This window comes from Mastomys coucha, unplaced genomic scaffold (assembly GCF_008632895.1).
Source record: "Mastomys coucha isolate ucsf_1 unplaced genomic scaffold, UCSF_Mcou_1 pScaffold5, whole genome shotgun sequence".
Taxonomy (NCBI): Eukaryota; Metazoa; Chordata; class Mammalia; order Rodentia; family Muridae; genus Mastomys; species Mastomys coucha.
The window spans coordinates 49144215-49164900 of NW_022196911.1; the positions used below are offsets into that span (position 1 = coordinate 49144215).

A 20686-nucleotide genomic window follows, 5' to 3' on the forward strand; every position below is an offset into this window, starting at 1 on the left:
GCAGCCCCACAGGCTGGGCATCATCGTTCTGGGCTCTGCTCCCTGATGAGATTCTCAGACTGTTTCCCCTCTCATTCATGAAGAAACAAGTTTACAGGGCAGGCGTGGGAACCTGCTCCGCCGCCAGAGCATCCTTCAGTTCAGATCGAGGTCGGCTGCTTCCCTGTCTTCTTGGCTGTCAGTGTCTCAGACAGGGCTGGTTGAGGTGTCCAATCTCATTGGCCTGTGTGATAAGTGATAGGTTGGCCCCAGGATGGGATGCTCCAGGCTATGGCGACTTCTCACTTTGCCAGAAGAGCCGTAGCCCGGACAGCCTTAGGCCCCCAGAGAAGCAGTAACGCTTTGGAGATGGGTCATCTGAAGAGATGAGGTACACGGACATCTCAGACCCTTGTCTTCTTCCTCCAGCCGGTCCCCTCCCGGGATACTTAATTCCCGTTCTTAGTGACGCCAGCCTCCTGCCAAGTGCCGGTGGTGATGGATGTGGAGGTGGTGGGACCACAGCGGGCTGGGGCAGGCTGGGATGGGGGCGTCGCTCCCCGTGCCGGTCCCACGCGGCGCAGGGAGGCGTGCACCGCATACGTGCAGCGCGTGGCTGGCGGCTCGGGCCTTCCAGAAAGCTCCAGTGGCTCGGAGCCAGGCCCAGGCGGGCCCGGGGGGCGGGAGGTGGGGACGTGGCGGAGACTCAAGCGGGTGGAGCCTCTGACGAGGGCGGAGCCGAGAGCGCCGGGGCGACGCCGCGGGAGGTTCTGGAAACGCCCGCTTCTGCGCGTGTCCAGGTGAGCGCGGGTCTGCAGGGTCGTCGTCCGGGCTGGGCTCGGGTCCGGATGGCCGGACGGTGCGTTCTGCTCTGCGCGGAGCCGGGAGCTGGATCCGGGGTCGCTCAGCCCCACGCCCCGCGTCCGGCGCCCCGATTCTGCACCCGCCTGGGTTCCTGTCCCGCCCGCGTCCCTTCCCAGGGTTAGGGCGGTGAGGTCAGCGGTGCCCTTCCTGCCGGTACTGCTAGGCCGGGCAGGGCAGGACACTTGGCGGGCCTGTCGGGTCAGGCTCCGGGGAAGGGGCGGCCTGACTCTAGGGTCGCCCCCCGATCTAAGGCGGAGGCGCCCGCCTGGCCGCGGAGGCGGCGCTGCTTAGGATGAAGAAGACCCTTGGCTCCTAACCTTGGCAAGGACCAGCTTGGTGCCTGCCAGTTTTATGGGCTCTTAAATCAGAAAGTCTCCTCCTATCTGCCAGAAGACATCCTTGTCGAACCTCTGATGTTTTCCCTTAGTAGTTTCAGAGAAGGGTGACGATTGGCTGGCTGATTCAACAGATAGAGCATTCTCTGTGCCTGGAGACTTTCAAGGACTGGAGCAGGCAGAAGGGAAGACTCAGAAAGTTTAGTCCAGAGCACCAGCAAGGTAAGTACTGAGTTGGTATGGAGTTTGGGCTGTGTGGACTCGGTAGATGTCTGGATGCTTCCAGACAGGGGACGTGGTCTGTGGGGGTGGGGGTGGGTGGGTTCCTGTAAACTGGATCGGTCGCTTAGGAACCTGGACTGAGGAATCACTCTGAGTGGCCACAGGCTTGGGTCAGTATCACTTTTGTGGGACACTAGTGGAATCCAGGGAATGGGAAAGAGCCGCTTTAGGGAGTAGCTGTCCAAGGGCCCCACCCACCGGGAGTGAGAAATCTGCATGAGAAAAGACTGCTTGAATCCTTGTAGCTGGAGCACGGGTCAGGGTACTTCTGTCGCAGGTTTTTACCGGGAAGTACAGGTGGGTGTTCCTGTCGTCTGTGTGCTAATGCGTCATTTACTATGCTGTAAGAGAGCATTGGGTTGCTCCCTACAACTTGGCTGGGCTCTCAACCTGCTAAGGAGCGTGAGTATGAGAGAATCATTGGGAAAAGGCCTCCCGCCAACTCACTCTATCCTTGCTTCACTGGCAGGGCCACACAGTGGACCCTCACCCTGCAGAATGACACTTTAAGGCTTTTGCTTCTTGATGCAGGCCATCTCCCTACTGACACCTTCTTCCTCCTGTTGGAAGGGGCTTCCTGGTCCTAAGAGCAGGGTTCGGGTGCACCACTTTGTAGTTTCTGGTATCCTCAAACATCCTAAGCTTTGCAGAGGTCTGTTGTCTAGCTCAGAATTTATAGGGTGATTTTGCAAGCTGTTGCTTGTTCTGATTTTATATCACATCCAAGACTGTCCATGGTTGAGTGTCCTGTTAAATTGACCAGGATTTCCTCTGGCTTGTATCTCCACTGCCTCTGAAGCGTCCTGGGTGTAGTCTCTGTGCCTCAAGGCCAAGCCTCCCTCCATGTACAGGATGTTTGACCTTTGGGTTCTTTTCTTCTTGGGCCTTCTTGTCCTCACACAGGCTTGCCCACTGTGTGGCCCAGCCAGTGAAGCCACGTCGCAAGGATGGAGAGAGTTGGCTGGAGGCCTTATTCTGAAGATTCTGTCATACTGGCCCTCCTTAATACTGTGAGAGCTTAGCAGGCAGATACGGTGACACAACTCAACGGAAGCATTGGGTATAGCCTTTGGGAGTCCCTCTACATTGTCACTGGCTCTGCAGAGCCGCTTACTTATCTAATAGATTGGACTGTCCACAATGGACTGTGTTATCGTTCCCTGTGTAGTGTGTGTTTCATATCTGACTAGACTGGGCCTGGGGCTGGAACGAGGGGGAAGAGAGGAGGTGGCGGAGGAGCTCTTTTTGCCCACAGGCAGCTCATAATCTCTCTGAGATTGCTGTTTAGCGCTGGCAGGTGGCCTAGGGCCTAGGGAGGAGCCCTTTGTCGGGGTGCTTATCAGAGGGAGACTGAGGACACGCAACTCTGGGGATGAGTGGAGTGGGGGGAATGAGGGTTTCCTTATCTCCTGAGAAAGCTTCCATTTTTGACTGCACCCTCCCACATCCTTGGGAGGGTTTGAGGCTGGACCGAAGGCCTTGGCTGACTTACGGCCACGCTGGCTGATAGTGTGCTGAGGGCTGGGGGTGGGTGTGTCCCTGGCTTCTGGGATCTGTCAAGAGCTTAATTTTATGCAGATGGAGGTTGGCAGTGAATGCTGTAATGCAGGCACGTGAAACACCAGCAGAGTCCTGGAAAGAGACCTCAACTTTGAAAAAACGTCATTCAAATCTAGTCATTTAGACCTTTGAAGTGCCTGAGGGTGGGCCACCAGCCTATCCCAGAGCTAAAGGGATTGTGAGTCCTGTAGTCTGTGGGGTTTGTGCTGGGGATGTGGAGTAAGGGGCAGACAGACAGTTTTTCTTCTCAGAGAGAGCAGAGCAGGATGAGAAGGTCAGACTGGACTTCTTCGGGAAGTGGGGTTTTGTTCAGCTGGTACCACTGCAGGGCAGGCGTTCATGTTTGGACAGTGATTTCCCTGGCCCCCTTAGGATGTGTCTGAGCCTGATGCAGGCCAGCCTCTTCTCCAGACTTCTTGGTAAATGCTTGCTAGAGATTGCCTGCTCTGTACCTGGTACTCCTGGGAGCCAGGGAGTGGTGGAGATCCTAAGGCCTGGTACTCGTGGGAGACTGGAATGAGCAGGTCAGAAGCACAGAAGTATAAGAGATTTTGGGAGTATTGGTTCTGCTCCCTGCCTTTTGCCAGGGAACCCCCCTTTTTTTTCTTTTTCTTTTGGTGAGCTTTGGGGCCATGATTGGCCAATCCCAGTGTCACCTCCAAGTATTACATACATTGGTGACACCTTTTTCCAGTCTTTCCTGAATTGAATATGTCATCTCTTCAGGCATTCCTGGGGCCCACCTCCTGACATTTTCTTGTTTCTTCACTGTCTCTTTGGTATGGACCTTCCTCACTCCAAGAGCCACTAACTTGGACTGAGCAACTGCCCACTTCAGGTCCCCTTGAGCTCCTGTGATCCTCTCGGTTGATTCTGATGATTGGTCAAAATCAGCTCAGTGATTGACAGCTTGCTGGCATGTGTCATCTAATTCAGTTCCATGTATAGAACTATCAAGTATAGGTTCTAAGGATGTTCTCCATTGTATAAATGTGGAAACTGAGGATCAGGAAGTCTGAGACTCATCCAAGGTCACAAAGCCAGGAAATGACAGTTGGAGGTAGGATTTAAACTCTGGGTCTTTCTGACCCCATGGCAGGCATACCTGCTCCCTGGGTGATAATGTGTGATTTGTCCAGTAGAAGTGACTCCCTGCTTGAATTCGGGGAACAGTGTTGTTACTTTTTCTTCTCGAGCTTTCCTTTTCCTGGTGAGCTCCAAGTACGGATGTCATGGGTTTTTATCTGTGAGTCTCTGAGACACCCATGATCAAGTTTTCAGTCTGAGTGCAATGTGGCTTCCCAGTTTCAGGAAGGTGCATGTGCTATGACACAGTTATGGATCATATCAGTGTGTCTTGCAGAAGGGGCCTTAGCTAGGGAGCCTAGCTAGCTGATGTGTGCGGCCTAGGAAGCCTTTGGCAGCCTCAGTGGTCCTTCTTATGTTGTTTACAGTATTCAGTGTCATCTCATTCCTGCTTTGTGTAGTTTTCATCATCCATGGTCAACCACACTGTGAAAAAGTCATTGAAAGAGAGTAGACATAACTGTAAGCTCTCCTAAGTTCTGTGACAGACTTTGTGTGCCACTCTCTGCTGGCCTTCCCAGCGTATCATTCCTTCTGTAGCATATCCATGCAGTATATACTACCTGTTGTTAGTCCTTCCGTCCTTTATAGCCAGTTATCAGGCGGACTGTACAGTATTAACAGTGATAGTGCTCAAGTAACCTATTCGGTACTGGTCCGAGCACTGGCCATTTCATTTCAGTCCATTGTTATAATTGTTCTGCCTTGTTCCGTTGATAATCTCTCCTTGTGTCTAATTCCTCAATTAAACTTTATCATAGGTACGTACTCACTGAGAAAGGCAGCGTATACAGGGTTTGATACTATCTGTGGTTTTAGGCATGCACTGGGTTTCTTGGAATCTATTCTCTGTGGACAAGGCAGGAGTATTGTATCTGGAGCAGAGATGATTATCTGGCTTACAAGGTTTTTGTGAGAATTAGATGGTAGAAATGAAAGATCTTTGGAAACATAAACCGTGGTTATCTTAGACTAGGTTCCCAGAAAACAGCCCGAGGCAGAGCTTAAGTGCTTAATACTTATTGGAAAAGTGTATTGCAGGGCAGCTGGGGTGAGGAGAAAGGAGAGAAGAATGGGAAACAACCAGGGGGTGCCTTAGCCTGCTGGTCCCTCTGTGCAGAGATCTGCCAGCTTGTCAGCCATTTCAGGTCTACTTCTCTGGGCAAGTTCTGTGGGAACTCCATGCCTGTGGGTGATTTCTTACGGAAGGGATTTGGAGGGAGGGTTGACTCCCACTGATATTTCACCCCTCATCAGCTGGGGTTCCCTCATTCATCGGTCTGGTCCCTCCATAGACATTGGAGAGGCTAGCTAGTCTAGAGGGCGTGGGAGGAGCCTGAGAATCACCTTGGGTTAACAATGTCTTCTCCCTGGCTGAGGGAGAGGAGATGGTTTGGAATGGGGGGGGGGCATGGCTGTAGGGTGGCAGGAATACCTTTTATCTTTTGGCGAAGTTTATTTTTGGTAAGTTAAGTTCAACCTGACCGTTTGTTGAGGCCCTGATGGGAACCCGGCTCAGTGTTGGCACTTGAACAGCTTCTCTGCTAGCACACTGCCCTGTTATTGAAACAGGAGGCTGTAGGCTTTGCCGGCACTCAGCATTCATGTACTGAACAGAGGTGATGTCAGGACAGATAGACTTTACCGGACACATGCATTCTTGTGAGGCCCATTCAGCTCCCGTTTCCTCTGCTGACAGTCGTGGGGCTGCAGGTCTAAGGCCAGAGGGTCCCTTTACTGACCTTTTTATGTGCTTTCTTAAATGGACACTGCGAGATGAGGGGAGATCATTTGGCTTCACTGAGTAGAGATCTTGCTCTCACAAGGCTCTTGGTGAAGGTAAATATTTTTCACATGAGGTCACTGAAGGTTTGAGGTCTGGGGTGGTACAATGGGGCTGGAGAGGGTAGCAGGGCCAGGTCACAGAGCTACAAGGGCCCTTTGGGCTAAGGTATTTGGACCATATCTTGCTAGCCGTGGAGAGACAAAGAGAGGGCTTCGGCAAGCCTTGCTGGCTACTTGGTAGAACAGAGTTGGAGGGAAGCCAGTGCAGAGGTGGGGAGGTCAGAGCAGGCGGGGCTTTCATGGCTGAAGGGTGTGCTACAGGTAGACCAGGGTGACGGCTGAGGACAATGTCCGGTAATGAGAGTTGGGTGTACTTCTGGGGCTGTACAGCCATCCGTATGCTTCAGTAGTGGAAGCACTTGGAACCTGTGCACAACTGTGAGAGTACCTGGGTCCTCTCAGCTCTGCCAGCGTAGAGTTAGCCAGAGTGCAGCAGGCAGGAGCCATGGTGGGAAAGGAGGTTGAAGAGTCCTGTTGGCGGTGGTGGGGAGTTAGCCCTTCACCGAAGGCAGACAGCATTTTACCCAGTGCCAGAGAAGACCTATTTGCAAACTCATGTTCAGTCACTAGGCTGTTAACATGCTTTGTGAAAGTGCAAGTTGTAGCATTTGGGCTGCAGCTGGGAGCTTGGCAGAGGGTCTTTCCCCGATGAGGTAAGGGGAGAAGCTGAGGACGCTGCCGGTTTGCAGCTGGAAACATCTTTTCATGGCTACTTGGCCCAGTTATAAATGTACTTTCCAAAGAGCAGGCTCTCTGCAGGACCTCTGGTTGTGTGTCTTGGAATCGCCGTGCTGTAAAACGGTGCCAGTTGCCTGGTGGGTGAATTACTGTCACTGGGACATTGGCAGGCTTAGCCAGACCTCCCCATAGGGGTCCAGACACTGTGACTGCCAAGGCCCCTTTGGAGTTCAGTTGAGAATGTCCTACTTTGTTTCCTTTACATATTAAACATATTACAAAATTATATATTTTTAAGAAATTCTAGTAGGATATCTTGTGGAAAGATTAAGAAAACAAAGATAAAAAGAAAAATAAAATTACATCACCAAGATGCAGTTAGAGCGTAATTCTTTCCTACATACATAATTTTTTTTTCCTTTCAAACCATGGAGCATACAGCATGTATTACTGGGGGGCTGGCCTTTGCCAGTCTGCTTTGATCTTTCTATGTTGATGTCCATACAGTGTTTATTGTTATATAGCCTATATGAATCTACTGTACAAAGTGTAAACTCTTTTTTTAAAGTGTATATGAACTATTTTGATTTTCTTTTTTTCTTTTTAAGATTTGTTTATTTAAGCCGGGCGGTGGCAGTGCATGCCTTTAATCCCAGCACTTGGGAGGCAGAGGCAGGTGGATTTCTGAGTTTGAGGCCAGCCTGGTCTACAGAATGAGTTCCAGGATAGCCAGGGCTATACAGAGAAACCCTGTCTCGAAAATCCAAAAAAAAAGATTTCTTTCTTTATTATATATAAGTATACTGTCACTATCTTCAGACACACCAGAAGAGGGCATTAGACCCCATTACAGGTGGTCATGAGCCACTATGTGGTTGCTGGGAATTGAACTCAGGACCTCTGGAAGAGCAGTCAGTGCTCTTACCCGCTGAGCCATCTCTCCAGCCCACGTGTAAACTCTTTAGTTGTATTTTGTCTGGACAAACCTGATGACGAATACTTCCTTGGGTGCTTGCTACAAGATAGACTTTATTCTAAGCCCTGAGGTGCAGCTCATAAAGCTCAGCACTGTTCTTATTTGATGCTGTGTTTCATAAAATGGGATTTGACCATGACCACCTCCTGGATTGTTCTTCATGGATTATTGAGGGCTCCTGGGAAGGCTTTTGGCAGCACTGGTCCTGGGGCAGACACACAAATTCCCACTTCTTCTGTCTTGGGTGAGTGCTGTGTGTAGCTCTGATCAGGGCTGGCATTCCCCACACTGTAGACAGCTGCTGCACTTGGGTAAATGCCTCCTCTCACCTGACCCAAGTTAGGTGACATTTTATATGGAGCCTTTTGAGTTCAGGGGCCCTGGGGTCAGAAGAAATGAGCAAATGTCCTTGCTTGGAATGGTAGGGTCAGTATGGCAGCCTGAGAGTAGCTTGCCTGGGGGTGCCTAGTTCTCTGGGCTAGCGGGGTTTTTTGTACCTGTCTCCCCTGTCAGAACAGGACTTCGAAGGCACTTGGTAAGCTGCTTTCTAAAGCTCATGTGTGATTCTCTGAGGCTGTGTCTCCAGGCTGGGATCCGTGGATGGACTCATCTAAGCCAGGCAGCACATTCCAGAGAAATAACAACTGGCATTCATGTAGTAAAGAAACCTGGTTGCTTTCAGGTATGGACTGTGGGTGGTATTTGAAAGGAATGAAGAAGCTTCCTGGTTTCCTGACTATGCTGTCTGATTTCTGACGAGGTATGAGTTGTAACTGGCCACACAGCTTCATCCAGATCTGGTCTGGTCTCCTGCTTGGGCAAAGAATCACCCCTACTCTGAGGGGCGGTTGGCTGGCCCTCCACATCAGAGAGGCTCCCGACTCCTGAGATTTTCCTACATATTTTTTGGGCATTTTTGTCTTCTCTGTTTTCTTTGCTTTCTATCTGATAGTAAATTTCCATCTGAGCCATTCCAGAGACTTGACTTAGTGGGAACAAGAAGAGGAAGAACAGGCAAGGTTCCGCTGGGTGCTGGCCTGGCCGCATGTTCTGGGCTGCATGGCTGGGTGGGGAGACATGGCTGAAGGCTCCACTGTGTACTTAGGCCAGCTGCCAGCGAAGCTTGTCCCAGGTTGCTGCTGTGTCTCTCAGAAGTGTGTCTATTTCTAGTCGGATGAGAGGGCTGGGGCTGGCTTTGTCCCCATGTCAGCAGCCCAGCCCTGGTGTTTTGGCTCTATGTGACTGATTCACCTTTGTATCCTGAGCAGCTAGCTAGCTTAGTGCCTGGAATCTTTGGGTTGTAAGTAAATACTTGTGAATGAGTGGCCAGGGAAGGTGTCTCAGTACAGGGAGAGCCATCGTCAGTTCAGAATCGTCACTCTGAGGCAGGTGCAAACTGGCAGAGGTCAGTTTTTCCTCTTCTGCTGACTATCTGCTCTGTAGAGCATCAGCTTGCTTGGTCCCCTGGCCATGTTATCTCAGTTTTCTTTGTCATCGTTTCTTCTGTTTTGTCACTTCCACATGGATGGGATCTGGGGCCTTGAATCTTTCACCTCTATTGGTATGTAGCAACAGGACCCTTCTCTGGGTGGGAAACCCTCAGTTCATGTACAAAGGGAGGTCCTGCCAGAGGCTCACTTTCACATTGGGGTGTCACTGGTTTGGAGGAGTAGAGCTTCTTACAGAGCTGCTTCTGCCTCTCCTGAGATCCCGATGATCTTGACATCTTGGAAACCAACTCTCTGAATTGGCTCCTTCTCTGTGAAAGTAAGAAACATGGGCAGGCGGGAAGTCAGGTGTATGCATTTATGATCTTAGCAATTGGGAGGCTGAGGCAGGAAGATTATGACTTCCAGGCCCTCCTGGGCTCCAAAATGAGACCTTGTTTCCAAAAAGGAAAACAAAATAAAACAAAATCCAGGCAGGAGCCAGAAGTGAGCACATGTCCCTGGTTCCATGTTCTGGCCCATCCCCTGGGTGATCCCGAATGCCTTATTTAGTGACATATTTGAGTGAGTGTTTATGTATGTCCACAGCGTGTATGGATGTGTCTTCTCGCAGGGTCTTGCTGTGTCGTCCAGGCGGTCTTGAACTTTGTTCCTCCTAACCCAGTCTGAAACCGAGTTTCCAGGCATGCAGGAGCCACGTCTTTCCAGCGTGCCGATCTGATGACTGTTCCTGAATGCCTTGCAGACACTACCCTTTCCAGTCATGAAGCTCCAGGTGTTGGTGTCGCTGATGTCCTGGTTTGGTGTCCTGAGCTGGGTGCAGGCAGAATTCTTCACCTCCATTGGTATGTGGCAACAGAACTCTAGTCTACCTAAGCTGCCCTCAGCTAAGTGCAAGGGGCTGTCACTGCCTGAGGCTCGTTCAGAGTGGGATAGTTTAGTCATTGATCTGACCAGTCCAGGGAAAGTGGAACTTACAAAGGCTCTTCCCATCCCTGACCCCTGCATCCCCCAGGAGATCCTGATGAACAGGCAACTTGGGAGGCAGCTTTCTGAATTGGTTTCTCCTCTCTAGAAGGGCAGACTGCAAGTAGCTTTCAGGTCTTTTTCAGTCCTTGGCAAGAGGCCGGTCTATGTATGCAATGGACATTCTCTATTCCAAGGATCAGATTCTCTCCTTTTCAACTGAAAGTTAAGAGCTGAATTCCATGTGATGAGCCCTTAGATGTCCACGCCTCTTTGACAGGACCAGCCTGCTAACAAGGGGAGAATGAGATTTACTTCTAAAGTAGTTTCTAGTGCACGTGCGCTTTGCCCAGGCATTTCCTTGACACCTCTGCTTCTATCTTCCTGAAGTCGGGGGTCACGGCCGTGTGAACGAATAGGCCCCTGTAACTATCAGTCCCTGTGATTTCTAGTTTCCTGGCATGTACTTGGCGGGGGGTATTCACTTCTGTACTGGTAATTTCGGCAAGCCATTTCTCACTGGCTCATGCTTCTCTCCTGTAGGGCACATGACTGACCTGATTTACGCAGAGAAGGACCTGGTACAGTCTCTGAAGGAGTACATCCTTGTGGAGGAAGCCAAGCTCGCCAAGATTAAGAGGTGTCCAATATCCTAAGACCCCCACACTAAGTCATCCCCGCTGCTCCTCTTCCCGAGCCCATCCAAGGTGTCTGTAAGAGGAAGTCATTGAGAGGTGCCTGGGGGAGTTGACCTACAGTTGACCTGTGCTGAGTACAGGGCTTAGAAAGCTACCACCCTTTTCCCTTCTTTTTAATTTACATCAGAGTTCCTAGCTCTTACCTAGATTAAGGGCTAGAAGTATCTAGGAAGATACTATATTCATGTTTTATCATTTCTTGATGACAGAGCCTGGGACCTCACAGGGGAATAGCACCCTGTGTGGGTGGGTGTGGCAGTTTCTTTTTCCTTTGGTTCTGCAGCTGGGCCAGCAAGATGGAAGCCCTGACCGGCAAGTCAGCTGCCGACCCCGAGGGCTACCTGGCTCATCCTGTGAATGCCTATAAGCTGGTGAAGCGGTTGAACACAGACTGGCCTGCGCTGGGAGATCTTGTCCTTCAGGATGCCGCTGCAGGTGAGGGACAGGGAGCCGAGATCAGCTGTGTCTGTGTGCCTGTCTGTGTCGTCAGCCTGGAGCTGTCCTTGTTGGTTTGTTTTAAAAGTGTACCGATGATCACTTCCTGTCCTTTTGTAATGTTTCCTGGTAATGAGATTTTCTAATTATACTTCAGTGATACATATTTTATAACAAACTAAAGGAATGTAATATATCACGTAAAAATCACGATGCTTAATCCAATAGCTCCATGATAAACACCATTAAAATTATATATAACCTTGGGGAATGGAGAGATTTCACAGTGATCAAGATAACTGGCTGCTCTTGCCGATGATCCGAATTTGGTTCCCAGGACCCATATGGTGGCTCAAAACCATCTGTATTTACAATTCCAGGTAATTTGACCCTCTCTTCTGACCCTTGCAGGCACCAGACACACATGGTCCACACACACATGCAGACAGAACTCTCATTCATACACATAAAATAGACTTTCAAAAACATTTTTAAAAGCTGTACAATCTTGGGCTGGTAAGATGGCCCGGTGGGTGAAGCCCTTACCATTCAAGTATGCAGACTGAAGTTTGGATCCCCAGAAACCACAGAAAGCCAGGCAAGTGCGCGTCTGGCATCATCCCAGCACTTGGGAGACAGAGATGAAATTTCCCAGGCAAGCTGGCTAGCTAGACTCGCTGATCCATGAGCTCTGGGATCATGTGGGCGCTCTTGCCTCAGTAAATAAATAAAAGGGTGATCGACAAAGACACATGACTTCAAATTTGAGCTTCCATGTACATTCACATGCATCTGTGTGCACCCACCCACATGAAAACAGGCATATACACATTTACAAACACCATACGTTCATACACACCAAAAGAATCTGCTTATGTGTGCAAACATGTTATTAAAAATGAAGCTGTATGTGGATTAAAGGATTAAAAACTCATTTGCTTTACAGGGTGAATGAATTAAAAATAAGTGGGCTGAGGCAAAGCTGGACAACAGAGGCTTCGCCTGAATCTTTCCTACGTGTGTCTTTTACAAACAAAGCGTGTCTGTGTGGATTTGATATAAACGTGCATTCAGTTCTGGGTTTCCCAGCTTCTGTAGGTGCAGCTAAGTGTGCCTGTGCTGTGACTGTAATGGCTGGATGGTCATCTCATAGTGATACTGCACCTGGAGTTGTTTCCAAATTTTCAGCCTTCTTTTGGGTTTGCCTCTGATTATTTTTCTAAGTTAAATACCTAGAAGTGGTATTTACAGAGCAGAGCACAGATTTGCTAAAAGGCTTTTCTGGGAGTGAATGTGTTCCTGTTACCAAGAGGAGAGGATCTTGGTAATGGAAGGGTGGGCTGGAGGTGGGCCACGGGCTTCCCAGCCTCAGGCTGGGCTGGGCCCCTTTATGTTGCTGAGTGCTGATTAACTTCCGACTAGCTGTCTCTCTGGCTGAGACTGGTTATAGCCACGTGACCTGCTGGGGTTGGGGTTGGCTGGGGGCTGGGTAGTCTCTGGGGAGGGATTGGTGAGCTCAGAGCCACTGGAGCTGTGCCTGTGAGCTCACCGCCTTCAGAAGCCACTGCCTTTCCCAGACCCCACCCCCCTTCACCCTCCCTTCCTGGGCTGGGCCTGCTGCTCAGAACAGCTCAGAACAGGCTGTTCTGCCTGCTTTCTGGAGTGGTAGACAAGGAAGCCTGCACTGATGCAGATGGTAGATCTCCACACTCCGATGTCTGATCTTGTCCATCACTCCCCCCATCAACATCTGGAAATGCCACTGATTTTCATCCCTGATGTTGGCTGCTTGCCCCTGAGATAAGGGGAATCTATGTGGCTATTTCTAAGGTTTTTTTTTTTCCTGTATACTAAAGTCTTCCGAGTTCCTGACCATATAGCCGTGAAGGTGATGTAGCAGCTTTTTGATACCCTGGCTTGGTGTGATGAGAGGGGGTAGGAGTGGGCGCTGCTACTCTTGGAAAGGGGCCAGGGACAGAATGTGTTGGAGCTCCCCGCCTCGTCCCCAGTTCTTAGGCAAATTCAAAGTTCTGAATCATTAGTATAGCAAGGCCTGGCTTCTCCTCGGAGCCCTAAAATAACAGGAGTTGTGTCTCTGGCTTGGGACCAGGGCTTAGGGCCCTGGAAGAGTCACCTAGGGCCACTTCAGTGGTCAAATCTGTCTAGGCTCTGGGCTGTGGCCTTGAGTACAAAACGGGAGCTCATACCCTGACTACTGAACTCTTATGTGCTAAGCTATGTGCAGGGCTTTTGGGTTCCAAATGAACAGCACAAGGCGGGGGGGCTAAGAAAGTTCTGTAGTGGAGTCCCCAGGGAGGGCTTCCTGAGGAAGGGAAATGCTTTATTATTGTTGTTGTCACTACTATTATCTTGGTGCTGCACCCGGAATGTGTGCCAGACAGGTGTTCCACCACTGAGCCTCCACTCGGCTGACAGCTTTTGAGGGAAGGGCCAGAGAAGTCCCATTAGCCAGAGACCTAGTGACTGTCAGCTGGGTCAAGAGTGACCTCTGTTCTCACTGTTGTTTGGAAGGTTTTGTCGCTAACCTCTCAGTCCAGCGGCAGTTCTTCCCCACCGATGAGGACGAGTCTGGAGCTGCCAGAGCCCTGATGAGACTTCAGGACACATACAAACTGGATCCGGACACAATTTCCAGAGGGGAACTTCCAGGTAACACCCCTCCGTTTGCTTATGTCTTCTCAGTGTCTGGACAGGTCAGACTGGCTTAGGGGCGACTCACTGTTGGTGTTGGAGCTGATCTTTTGGGTTTCCATTCGGTGCTAGTCTCCCATGCTTCAACCCCTACCCCAATGTCTTCATTCAGGTATGAGCCAAGACCTCTCCCCTAGTGGAGTAGAGAAATGAGGTTGTTGCTCAGGGAACTCCCTGCACATCCCACTCCCAGAGGATCGTCGCTGGTGGACCTGCTTCCATCCCTGGGCCTCTCATTGCTTTCTGTCTAAGGCTGATCTGTAGGCTCACTGCTTATGTCCTACTGACATCTTAAAGTCAGCTCCCTTTCGTTCAATCCTTATTTCTCTAGGCTCTTTCCTTGGGTTCATATACAGCCCCTCCACCCCCACCCCCCATTTCTTGTTTATGTCCCTCTTTTCTTACTCTCTATCATCTGACTTTTTTGAACTCAGTTTTTGCCTGTCCCTAGATCCAATGTTCTTTTGAGCCCATAACTCCTCTCTTGTTGAGGCTGCTGGGTAGTGATTTATTTTATCCTGGTTCCCACATACTCCTTTATCCCTTCTGTCTGTGATCCTGTTGTTCAAACTCACCAGGAACACTGGGTCAGATTACAGGTATACTTTAACTTCACAGTAGCATCTGGCACTCTCCGATGTTCTCGATTCTGGCTTCTGATCTCTGGCTTTTCTCTTTTGACTCATCTGATAATTCATTCCTCTGCTTTTGTTTGTTTGTTCTTTAAATTGGCCTTTTTTCTTGCTTACTGCCCATTGCTAGTGGTTATAAGATTTGCTGGCCTTAGGGGGTTGAGACCAATACACCCAAGGATCCAGCTGGGCCTCATTATGATTTAAACACCACAGCACTTCTTTGGAGCCTAGGGGACACACAGCACAGAGACCCACGGGCTGTAGGAGCTGCCTTCCTTCTCAGATGTCCTGTTACTGGCTCTTCAAGGGCCAGGCTCTTGGTGTGGAGAACCCTCCTGAGCTGACGGGGAGGGCCGTTCTCTTTATTCCTGTTTCAGTCAGGTGTTCGGCCAAGCCCAACCATGAGGCCAGAATGAGGAAGTAATTCTGGGAAACTTTTTGACTTGTAGCTCTGATGCATGGTTGGTGGTAGAAGGGAGCTCTCTCCTGACAGTGTCCTTCCATAGTGAACAGGCCCCTGGGTGTCCTGAATGGAGCCAGAGGGCAAGGGGAGTTACCCTCCAGAACCTCACCCACTGTTCACTCTGAGCCCTGCCTCAGCCAAGGTTTGAAGTTTACATCACTTGATGTGTTGCCATACATGGATGATATGCAGCTGTGTGTTCCTTGTCAAGGCGTGCCTCCTGGGCTTCTAGCCAGGATAGGCAAGTGCCCGTAGACATGTATACTTGGACATTCTATGGCTTGCACAAACGTCATCTGTTCCAGATTGAAATTCCCATCTGGTTTCGAACTGTTTACCCTCAGCCTTTATTATCTTAGGTGCAAAGAGCTCCCCTGTCCACTGGCAGCCTAGGCTGGAATCACAGCCTGTGGGTTCTGCCTCTTTAGTGTCCTCTGACCCTTTTCATAGCTCCAGCTTCCTCGGGATAGTTTTCTGTGTTAGTGACCCTACTACGTCTCCCTGTAGGTGGTCTTCGAGGTCTCACTGCCTCCTTGGCTTCCTTGCCTGTCGTTCTCAGCATCCTCTTCTCTCTGCTCCAGTACCCTTACCCATTCTGGACTCCTCCCTGTCAGATAGCCTTTCAGCACTCAGCTGTGGAGGACTCCACAGGGAGTTCAGGGAGCAGACACTTGAGTTTGCTTCTAGGGAGGATGCTGAGTTCTGGAAGTCATTCTTCACATTCTTGGCATTTGCAAGACATGCTGATTATGGCTACTGGTCTTTAACATCCTGAAGCAACATCGTCATATGTCATCTCGTTGAATTTTTGGCACACCGGCCCTTTAAAACCAATGCTGGCATCTCTATTTAGGTAGATATTGTATCTGTTTAGATAGGGGACTAAGTCCGAGGCTGGGTAAATTGTCCAGAGTCACACAAATGGTAGGTATTCAGTAAGGTCTGCACAGCCAGGCTCCATCCAGCTCCAGACCACAGCTTGTTTATCTATGTTACACATCCTGTCCATAACAGGTTCCTGGGCCCAAAGAGTCGGAGGGGATTCACAGAGACCTGTGGAGAGAGGAAAGGGGCCCTGGAAGCCCTCTAATCCTTGGCCTGTCTATGACTCCATCTTGTGTTTACTCTCTTGACATTCTATCCCATGTTCCCTGAGAAACCTACCTCTGATCCTGAGCCACCAGGATGAACAGAGTCTGGTCTCGGCAGCACCTGCCACCATGCACAGGGTTTCCTTCTGGGAAGATGCCCATTGTGGAACTTAGGCAGAGAGAGTGGTGGTCCAGCAGTTCTACCATGTCAGCCACACCCGATAAGCACTTCATAGAGAGATTCCTATGGTCTGCAGGGAGGTCCTAACCCCCCTTGTTCTGTGGGATCTGCCCTCTCATTATTCTCTGAGGAGCACATAGTCTTTGCCATCCCAAGCCCCTCTTAAGCTCCACGTCTTCCTAGAGCTGTCTCTGTGGTCACTTTCTGCAGCAAACGTCCCATCAGGCACAAGGCATGCTGAGCTGATGCTCCAACATCCCTGCCGGACTGCAATCTTTGTTCTCTTGGTCCCCCATTAGTGTCTGCCACCGGTTCCCATTCCCTGTACCGTCTTCCTCTTGGTTGCTGTTCATGCTACTCTAGCTGTGTTCCCCGAGGTCCAGCCTCGAACCTTCTCTGTTCGTTCCTTCTTCAGACTCTGCCTGCATGCCCACTGCCCTCACCCGTAGCTCTCATGTCACCTGAATTCGTCCACATTTTCTACTTTCAGAGTTACATGGCCAGCTGCCCTCCAAGCATCCTCTCCTATGTTGAGCCACAGGACCTACAACCACTGACCTCAGGGCAGTGTCGGGGTGGGATTTCTGGATTCCCTCTTGCAAAGCCCCTCCCACTTGAGAGAAGGAGTCTGAGCCTTAGACTATGAACTCTAACTTGAACTAAGCCACCCTGTTTATGTATGTATCGGTGACATTTCGTGGCGTATGGCATGAAGTCCTGGTGGTATTCTGCTTGGCTCACGGTCCCTCTTTCAGTGGTCCAGGCTTTTTTTCTGAAGTGAGCATCTCCCTTCTTAAGCCGGCATTGGTTCAGAATCTGACTGTTGGCTTTTTCTGCTTCAGGAACAAAGTACCAGGCTGAGCTGAGTGTGGATGACTGCTTTGGGATGGGCCGCTCAGCTTACAACGAAGGAGACTATTACCATACTGTGCTGTGGATGGAGCAGGTGCTGAAGCAGCTCGATGCTGGGGAGGAGGCCACTGTTACCAAGTCCCTGGTGCTGGACTACCTGAGCTATGCTGTCTTCCAACTGGGTGACCTGCACCGTGCCGTGGAACTCACCCGGCGCCTGCTCTCTCTTGGTAAGGAAGTTAGGGGCTGAGGGGAAGCAAGAGAACTTGACTCTCCTGCTTGATCATCTCTTGGGACTAAATCAGTTTGTTACCTGGCCGGTGATGCATGTCTTAAATGATTTCAATCCCTGAGTAGCTTCTTATACACACTCCTCATATTAGGATGCCTCTGACATCCTTGTGTATACATGTGTGTGGCTCGTGTGCATGCATGTTCATGGGCATGCGTGTGCGAGTGCACGTGCACATGTGTGTGCACCCTGGCACTTTTAAAAATAAGGACCTAGTGTGGTGATGCTTGTACCGCCATGCGGGGTGGACTCTTCACTGTGTTAAATATAGCTTGGGAAGCAAACTGTACTCCTTCCGGATTGCTACAGCGACAGTCATTCCAGCTACTAGTGACTTGATGTCCAAAGTAGGACTTAACATGCCATATGTACTTTGTATGTCTTGTGATGCGGGACAGAACAAGGCCCAAAGCACTGAGTCTTTAAAGCTAGCTAGATGCACCTCTTACTAATACATGGGATGCTGTTGTCTGGAGTTTCATGGAGCAGCGAGGACTTAGCTTTGCCACTGCCTTTCTAGGGCCCGGGGGTGAGGTCAGCTCACATTTGAGCATCCTATAAGGGTTTTATAGATCCTATCAAGTGGGTTAGTAAGAGGCCTGGACAGTGGGGTCAGGACATTCTGGTTCTTCTCCTCTGTGGTCTCATCTTAAGTCACTGAACAGCTCTGGGACTCATTCAGTCTTGTCTGGAGAGTGACACAGAAATCCTGCAGTGGTGGTTGCTTCAGATATTGTGACGTCCACCAGAGCTGTGACTCTTCTATTCTTAAATAAAGAGTCATGATATTTAGTTAATTAATTGTGTGTGGGGGGGGGCGGTCATTGTGCAAGTGCCACAGGGTACATATGATACAACTCTAGGGACTTGATTCTTTCTTTTCACAGTGTGTGGGTCCTGGGGATCGAACTTGGGGTGTCAGGCTTGGCAGCAAGCACCTTTACCTGCTGAGCCATCTGGCCTGCCTTGCAGCCCTTCTCTTTCACCAGTATCTCAGCTTGTCCCCCAGCTGTAGCCAGTGTGTGATATGGTTGCTAGACCTGGCTACCCAAGCAGAACCATGCAGAACCTTGCAGGCCCAAGCAGAAAAAACTGGTGCATTAGAGTTTCCTGCTGCTGGACTTGGCAGGCCATGCTCTGACCAGATGTGGGACAGTTAGGGCAGTGACTCAGACAAGATGGCAAACAGGAGTCCCCCCAACTGCAAAGGTGTTTCCAAGGTTCTCGTGTTGCACTAACAAGCTGCACAGAACATCTGAGGGGACCTGATGTCAGAGTGCAGGACCCAGAGGACAAAGCAGACAGGTCAGCAATGAGATGGGACTGGAGAAGAACCACAGGGCTTCCTGTGTGCAGGCAACTCTCGACCCTGAGTGTGGCCAACATGTGAGCTCCGTGCACTGCCCTCACGGTGGCCGCTTCAATGCCTCTGCCCGAGGTGATCCCCGAAATCCTTCACCTAAGCACCTGAACAAACCCATGTTTTCCGGGGAATGGCTTTAAATAGCTGTAGCTAATTACAAGGAGGAGGCAGAACTCAGAACTTGAGGGGCCTCCAGGAGGCCTAAGAAGAGCCCCTTCCCCCCAGTTCCAGGCTAGGCATGCTCTGTTTCAATGACATCACCCTCGTCACTGGACAAGGTGAAGGAGCAGTTGGCTCTTTGGCCCTGAGCGGCATGCCCTGTTTAGGTTCGTACCCATGGGCTGCTGGGAAAGAAGCAGCTCGCAGACCAGTTTCTGCAGACAACCTCACAGATGTCTATGGTTTCCTTGTCCTCGCCTTTCACTTTTTCTAGACCCGAGTCACGAACGAGCTGGAGGGAATCTGCGGTACTTTGAGCGGTTGTTAGAGGAAGAAAGAGAGAAATCACTGTCAAATCAGACAGACGCCGGACTGGCAACCCAAGAAAACTTGTACGAGAGGCCCACAGACTACCTGCCCGAGAGGGATGTGTACGAGAGCCTCTGTCGAGGGGAGGGCATCAAACTGGTGAGACCTGGGAAGGGGCTGCTGGTTAAGCTGGGGATCTGAGCGCTGGCTCTGGGCAGGCAGCGTAGCCAGTTCCACTGCCTATTTGCATTTTACTCAACATCTGCTGAGGCTGGTAGGTGGGCATTCTCTGATGCACAGGCCAGGAGATTGTCTCCGTGGGTGCTACAGGGAGAATTGCCATCCTCTAGGGCATTATTGTGTGTTCCACTCACCCCAGTGTGCCTACCTATCATTTGACTCAGTGGTTTGAAGAAAATGATGGGTGTGGATATGCTTCAGGCTCCCAAGGTAGTCATGGTGTAAATGATGTATAAGACTCCGTGGAAAATGAAGGCAATACTTGCTGGGGTTTGTTGTCTGTGTCCCTGGCTTTTGAGAGCCATGGGTCTCACTGGCCCTCACAGCTCCTTATGAGGGAGGCTCTCGCCTTTCCTGTACCCCCGACTGGTTCTCAATAGTTTCTGTGTGGAAAGGCATCTCCCCATCAATACTGCTTCAGACCTATTCTAATCTCCATGGAAGGGGTTGTGGAGTGCCCTCTGCCACAGGGATTGTAGAAACGAGCTGATCTGAGAGAAGGGGAGCTGCATGATTTAGGTGACGTCACTTCCTCTTTGGTTTTCTTCTGTGGTGAAGCTGACGACAGTCTTGGTCATAGAGGGTGAGACCAGTGTATGCAGACAGCCGGGCTGGGACTGAGGTTAAGGGCTCTGCTCAGGCCCTGTGCTCTGTGCTCCCCAGACACCCCGGAGGCAGAAGAAGCTTTTCTGTAGGTACCATCATGGAAACAGAGTGCCACAGCTCCTCATCGCCCCCTTCAAAGAGGAAGATGAGTGGGACAGCCCGCACATCGTCAGGTACTATGATGTGATGTCCGACGAAGAAATCGAGAGGATCAAGGAGATTGCTAAGCCCAAAGTAGGTGTCTCTGGGGGTCCTGCTGGGGCAGAGTGGGGCAGGGTGCAGTCCCTCCTACTGCCTCTATGGAGTTTGTCTGTCCCTCACTCTCACCAGTAGCTAGCATGAGTCCATTGACATGTTACAGACTTAGCCTGACCTGAAGGTTCATGGCCTACTAGGGAAGGAAAAGTAGGGACACAGGATGGACAGACAGAAGCTATGATGGCAGGTCATGTTGGGAACGGGGCATCTCTGTGACAAGTGCCAGGTCATCTGGTTGAAGGGGCTGGGGTATGGGTTGTTTTTGAGAAAATGCATAGTTCTAGAAAAGTGGGATCTCTAGAGCTCCTAATCAGGACTGCAGTGAAGGGTGATGGGGGAGGGCTGCAGTGAGAGGGGAGGGCTGCAGTGAGGG

The 20686-nt window shown here is 50.5% G+C and overlaps 1 protein-coding gene across 5 annotated transcripts in view; it reads left to right on the plus strand.

Annotated features, from left to right (window-relative positions):
• The first annotated feature begins 658 nt into the window (after nt 1-658).
• The window catches only part of P4ha2 (prolyl 4-hydroxylase subunit alpha 2), a 31171-nt gene continuing 11143 nt past the window's right edge, over nt 659-20686 (plus strand). For 2 of the 5 annotated variants that reach the window (XM_031352747.1, XM_031352743.1), the window contains exons 1-9: nt 659-779; nt 1271-1400; nt 9799-9898; nt 10563-10659; nt 11001-11152; nt 13685-13822; nt 17077-17316; nt 19175-19368; nt 20113-20289. In XM_031352747.1, coding sequence (XP_031208607.1) covers nt 9817-9898; nt 10563-10659; nt 11001-11152; nt 13685-13822; nt 17077-17316; nt 19175-19368; nt 20113-20289 — 1080 coding nt within the window. In that variant the 5' untranslated portion in view covers nt 659-779; nt 1271-1400; nt 9799-9816. Of the gene's footprint in view, nt 839-1270; nt 1401-9798; nt 9899-10562; nt 10660-11000; nt 11153-13684; nt 13823-17076; nt 17317-19174; nt 19369-20112; nt 20290-20686 lie in introns of all 5 variants that reach the window. The other 3 variants (XM_031352745.1, XM_031352744.1, XM_031352746.1) reach the window with 3 other exon arrangements.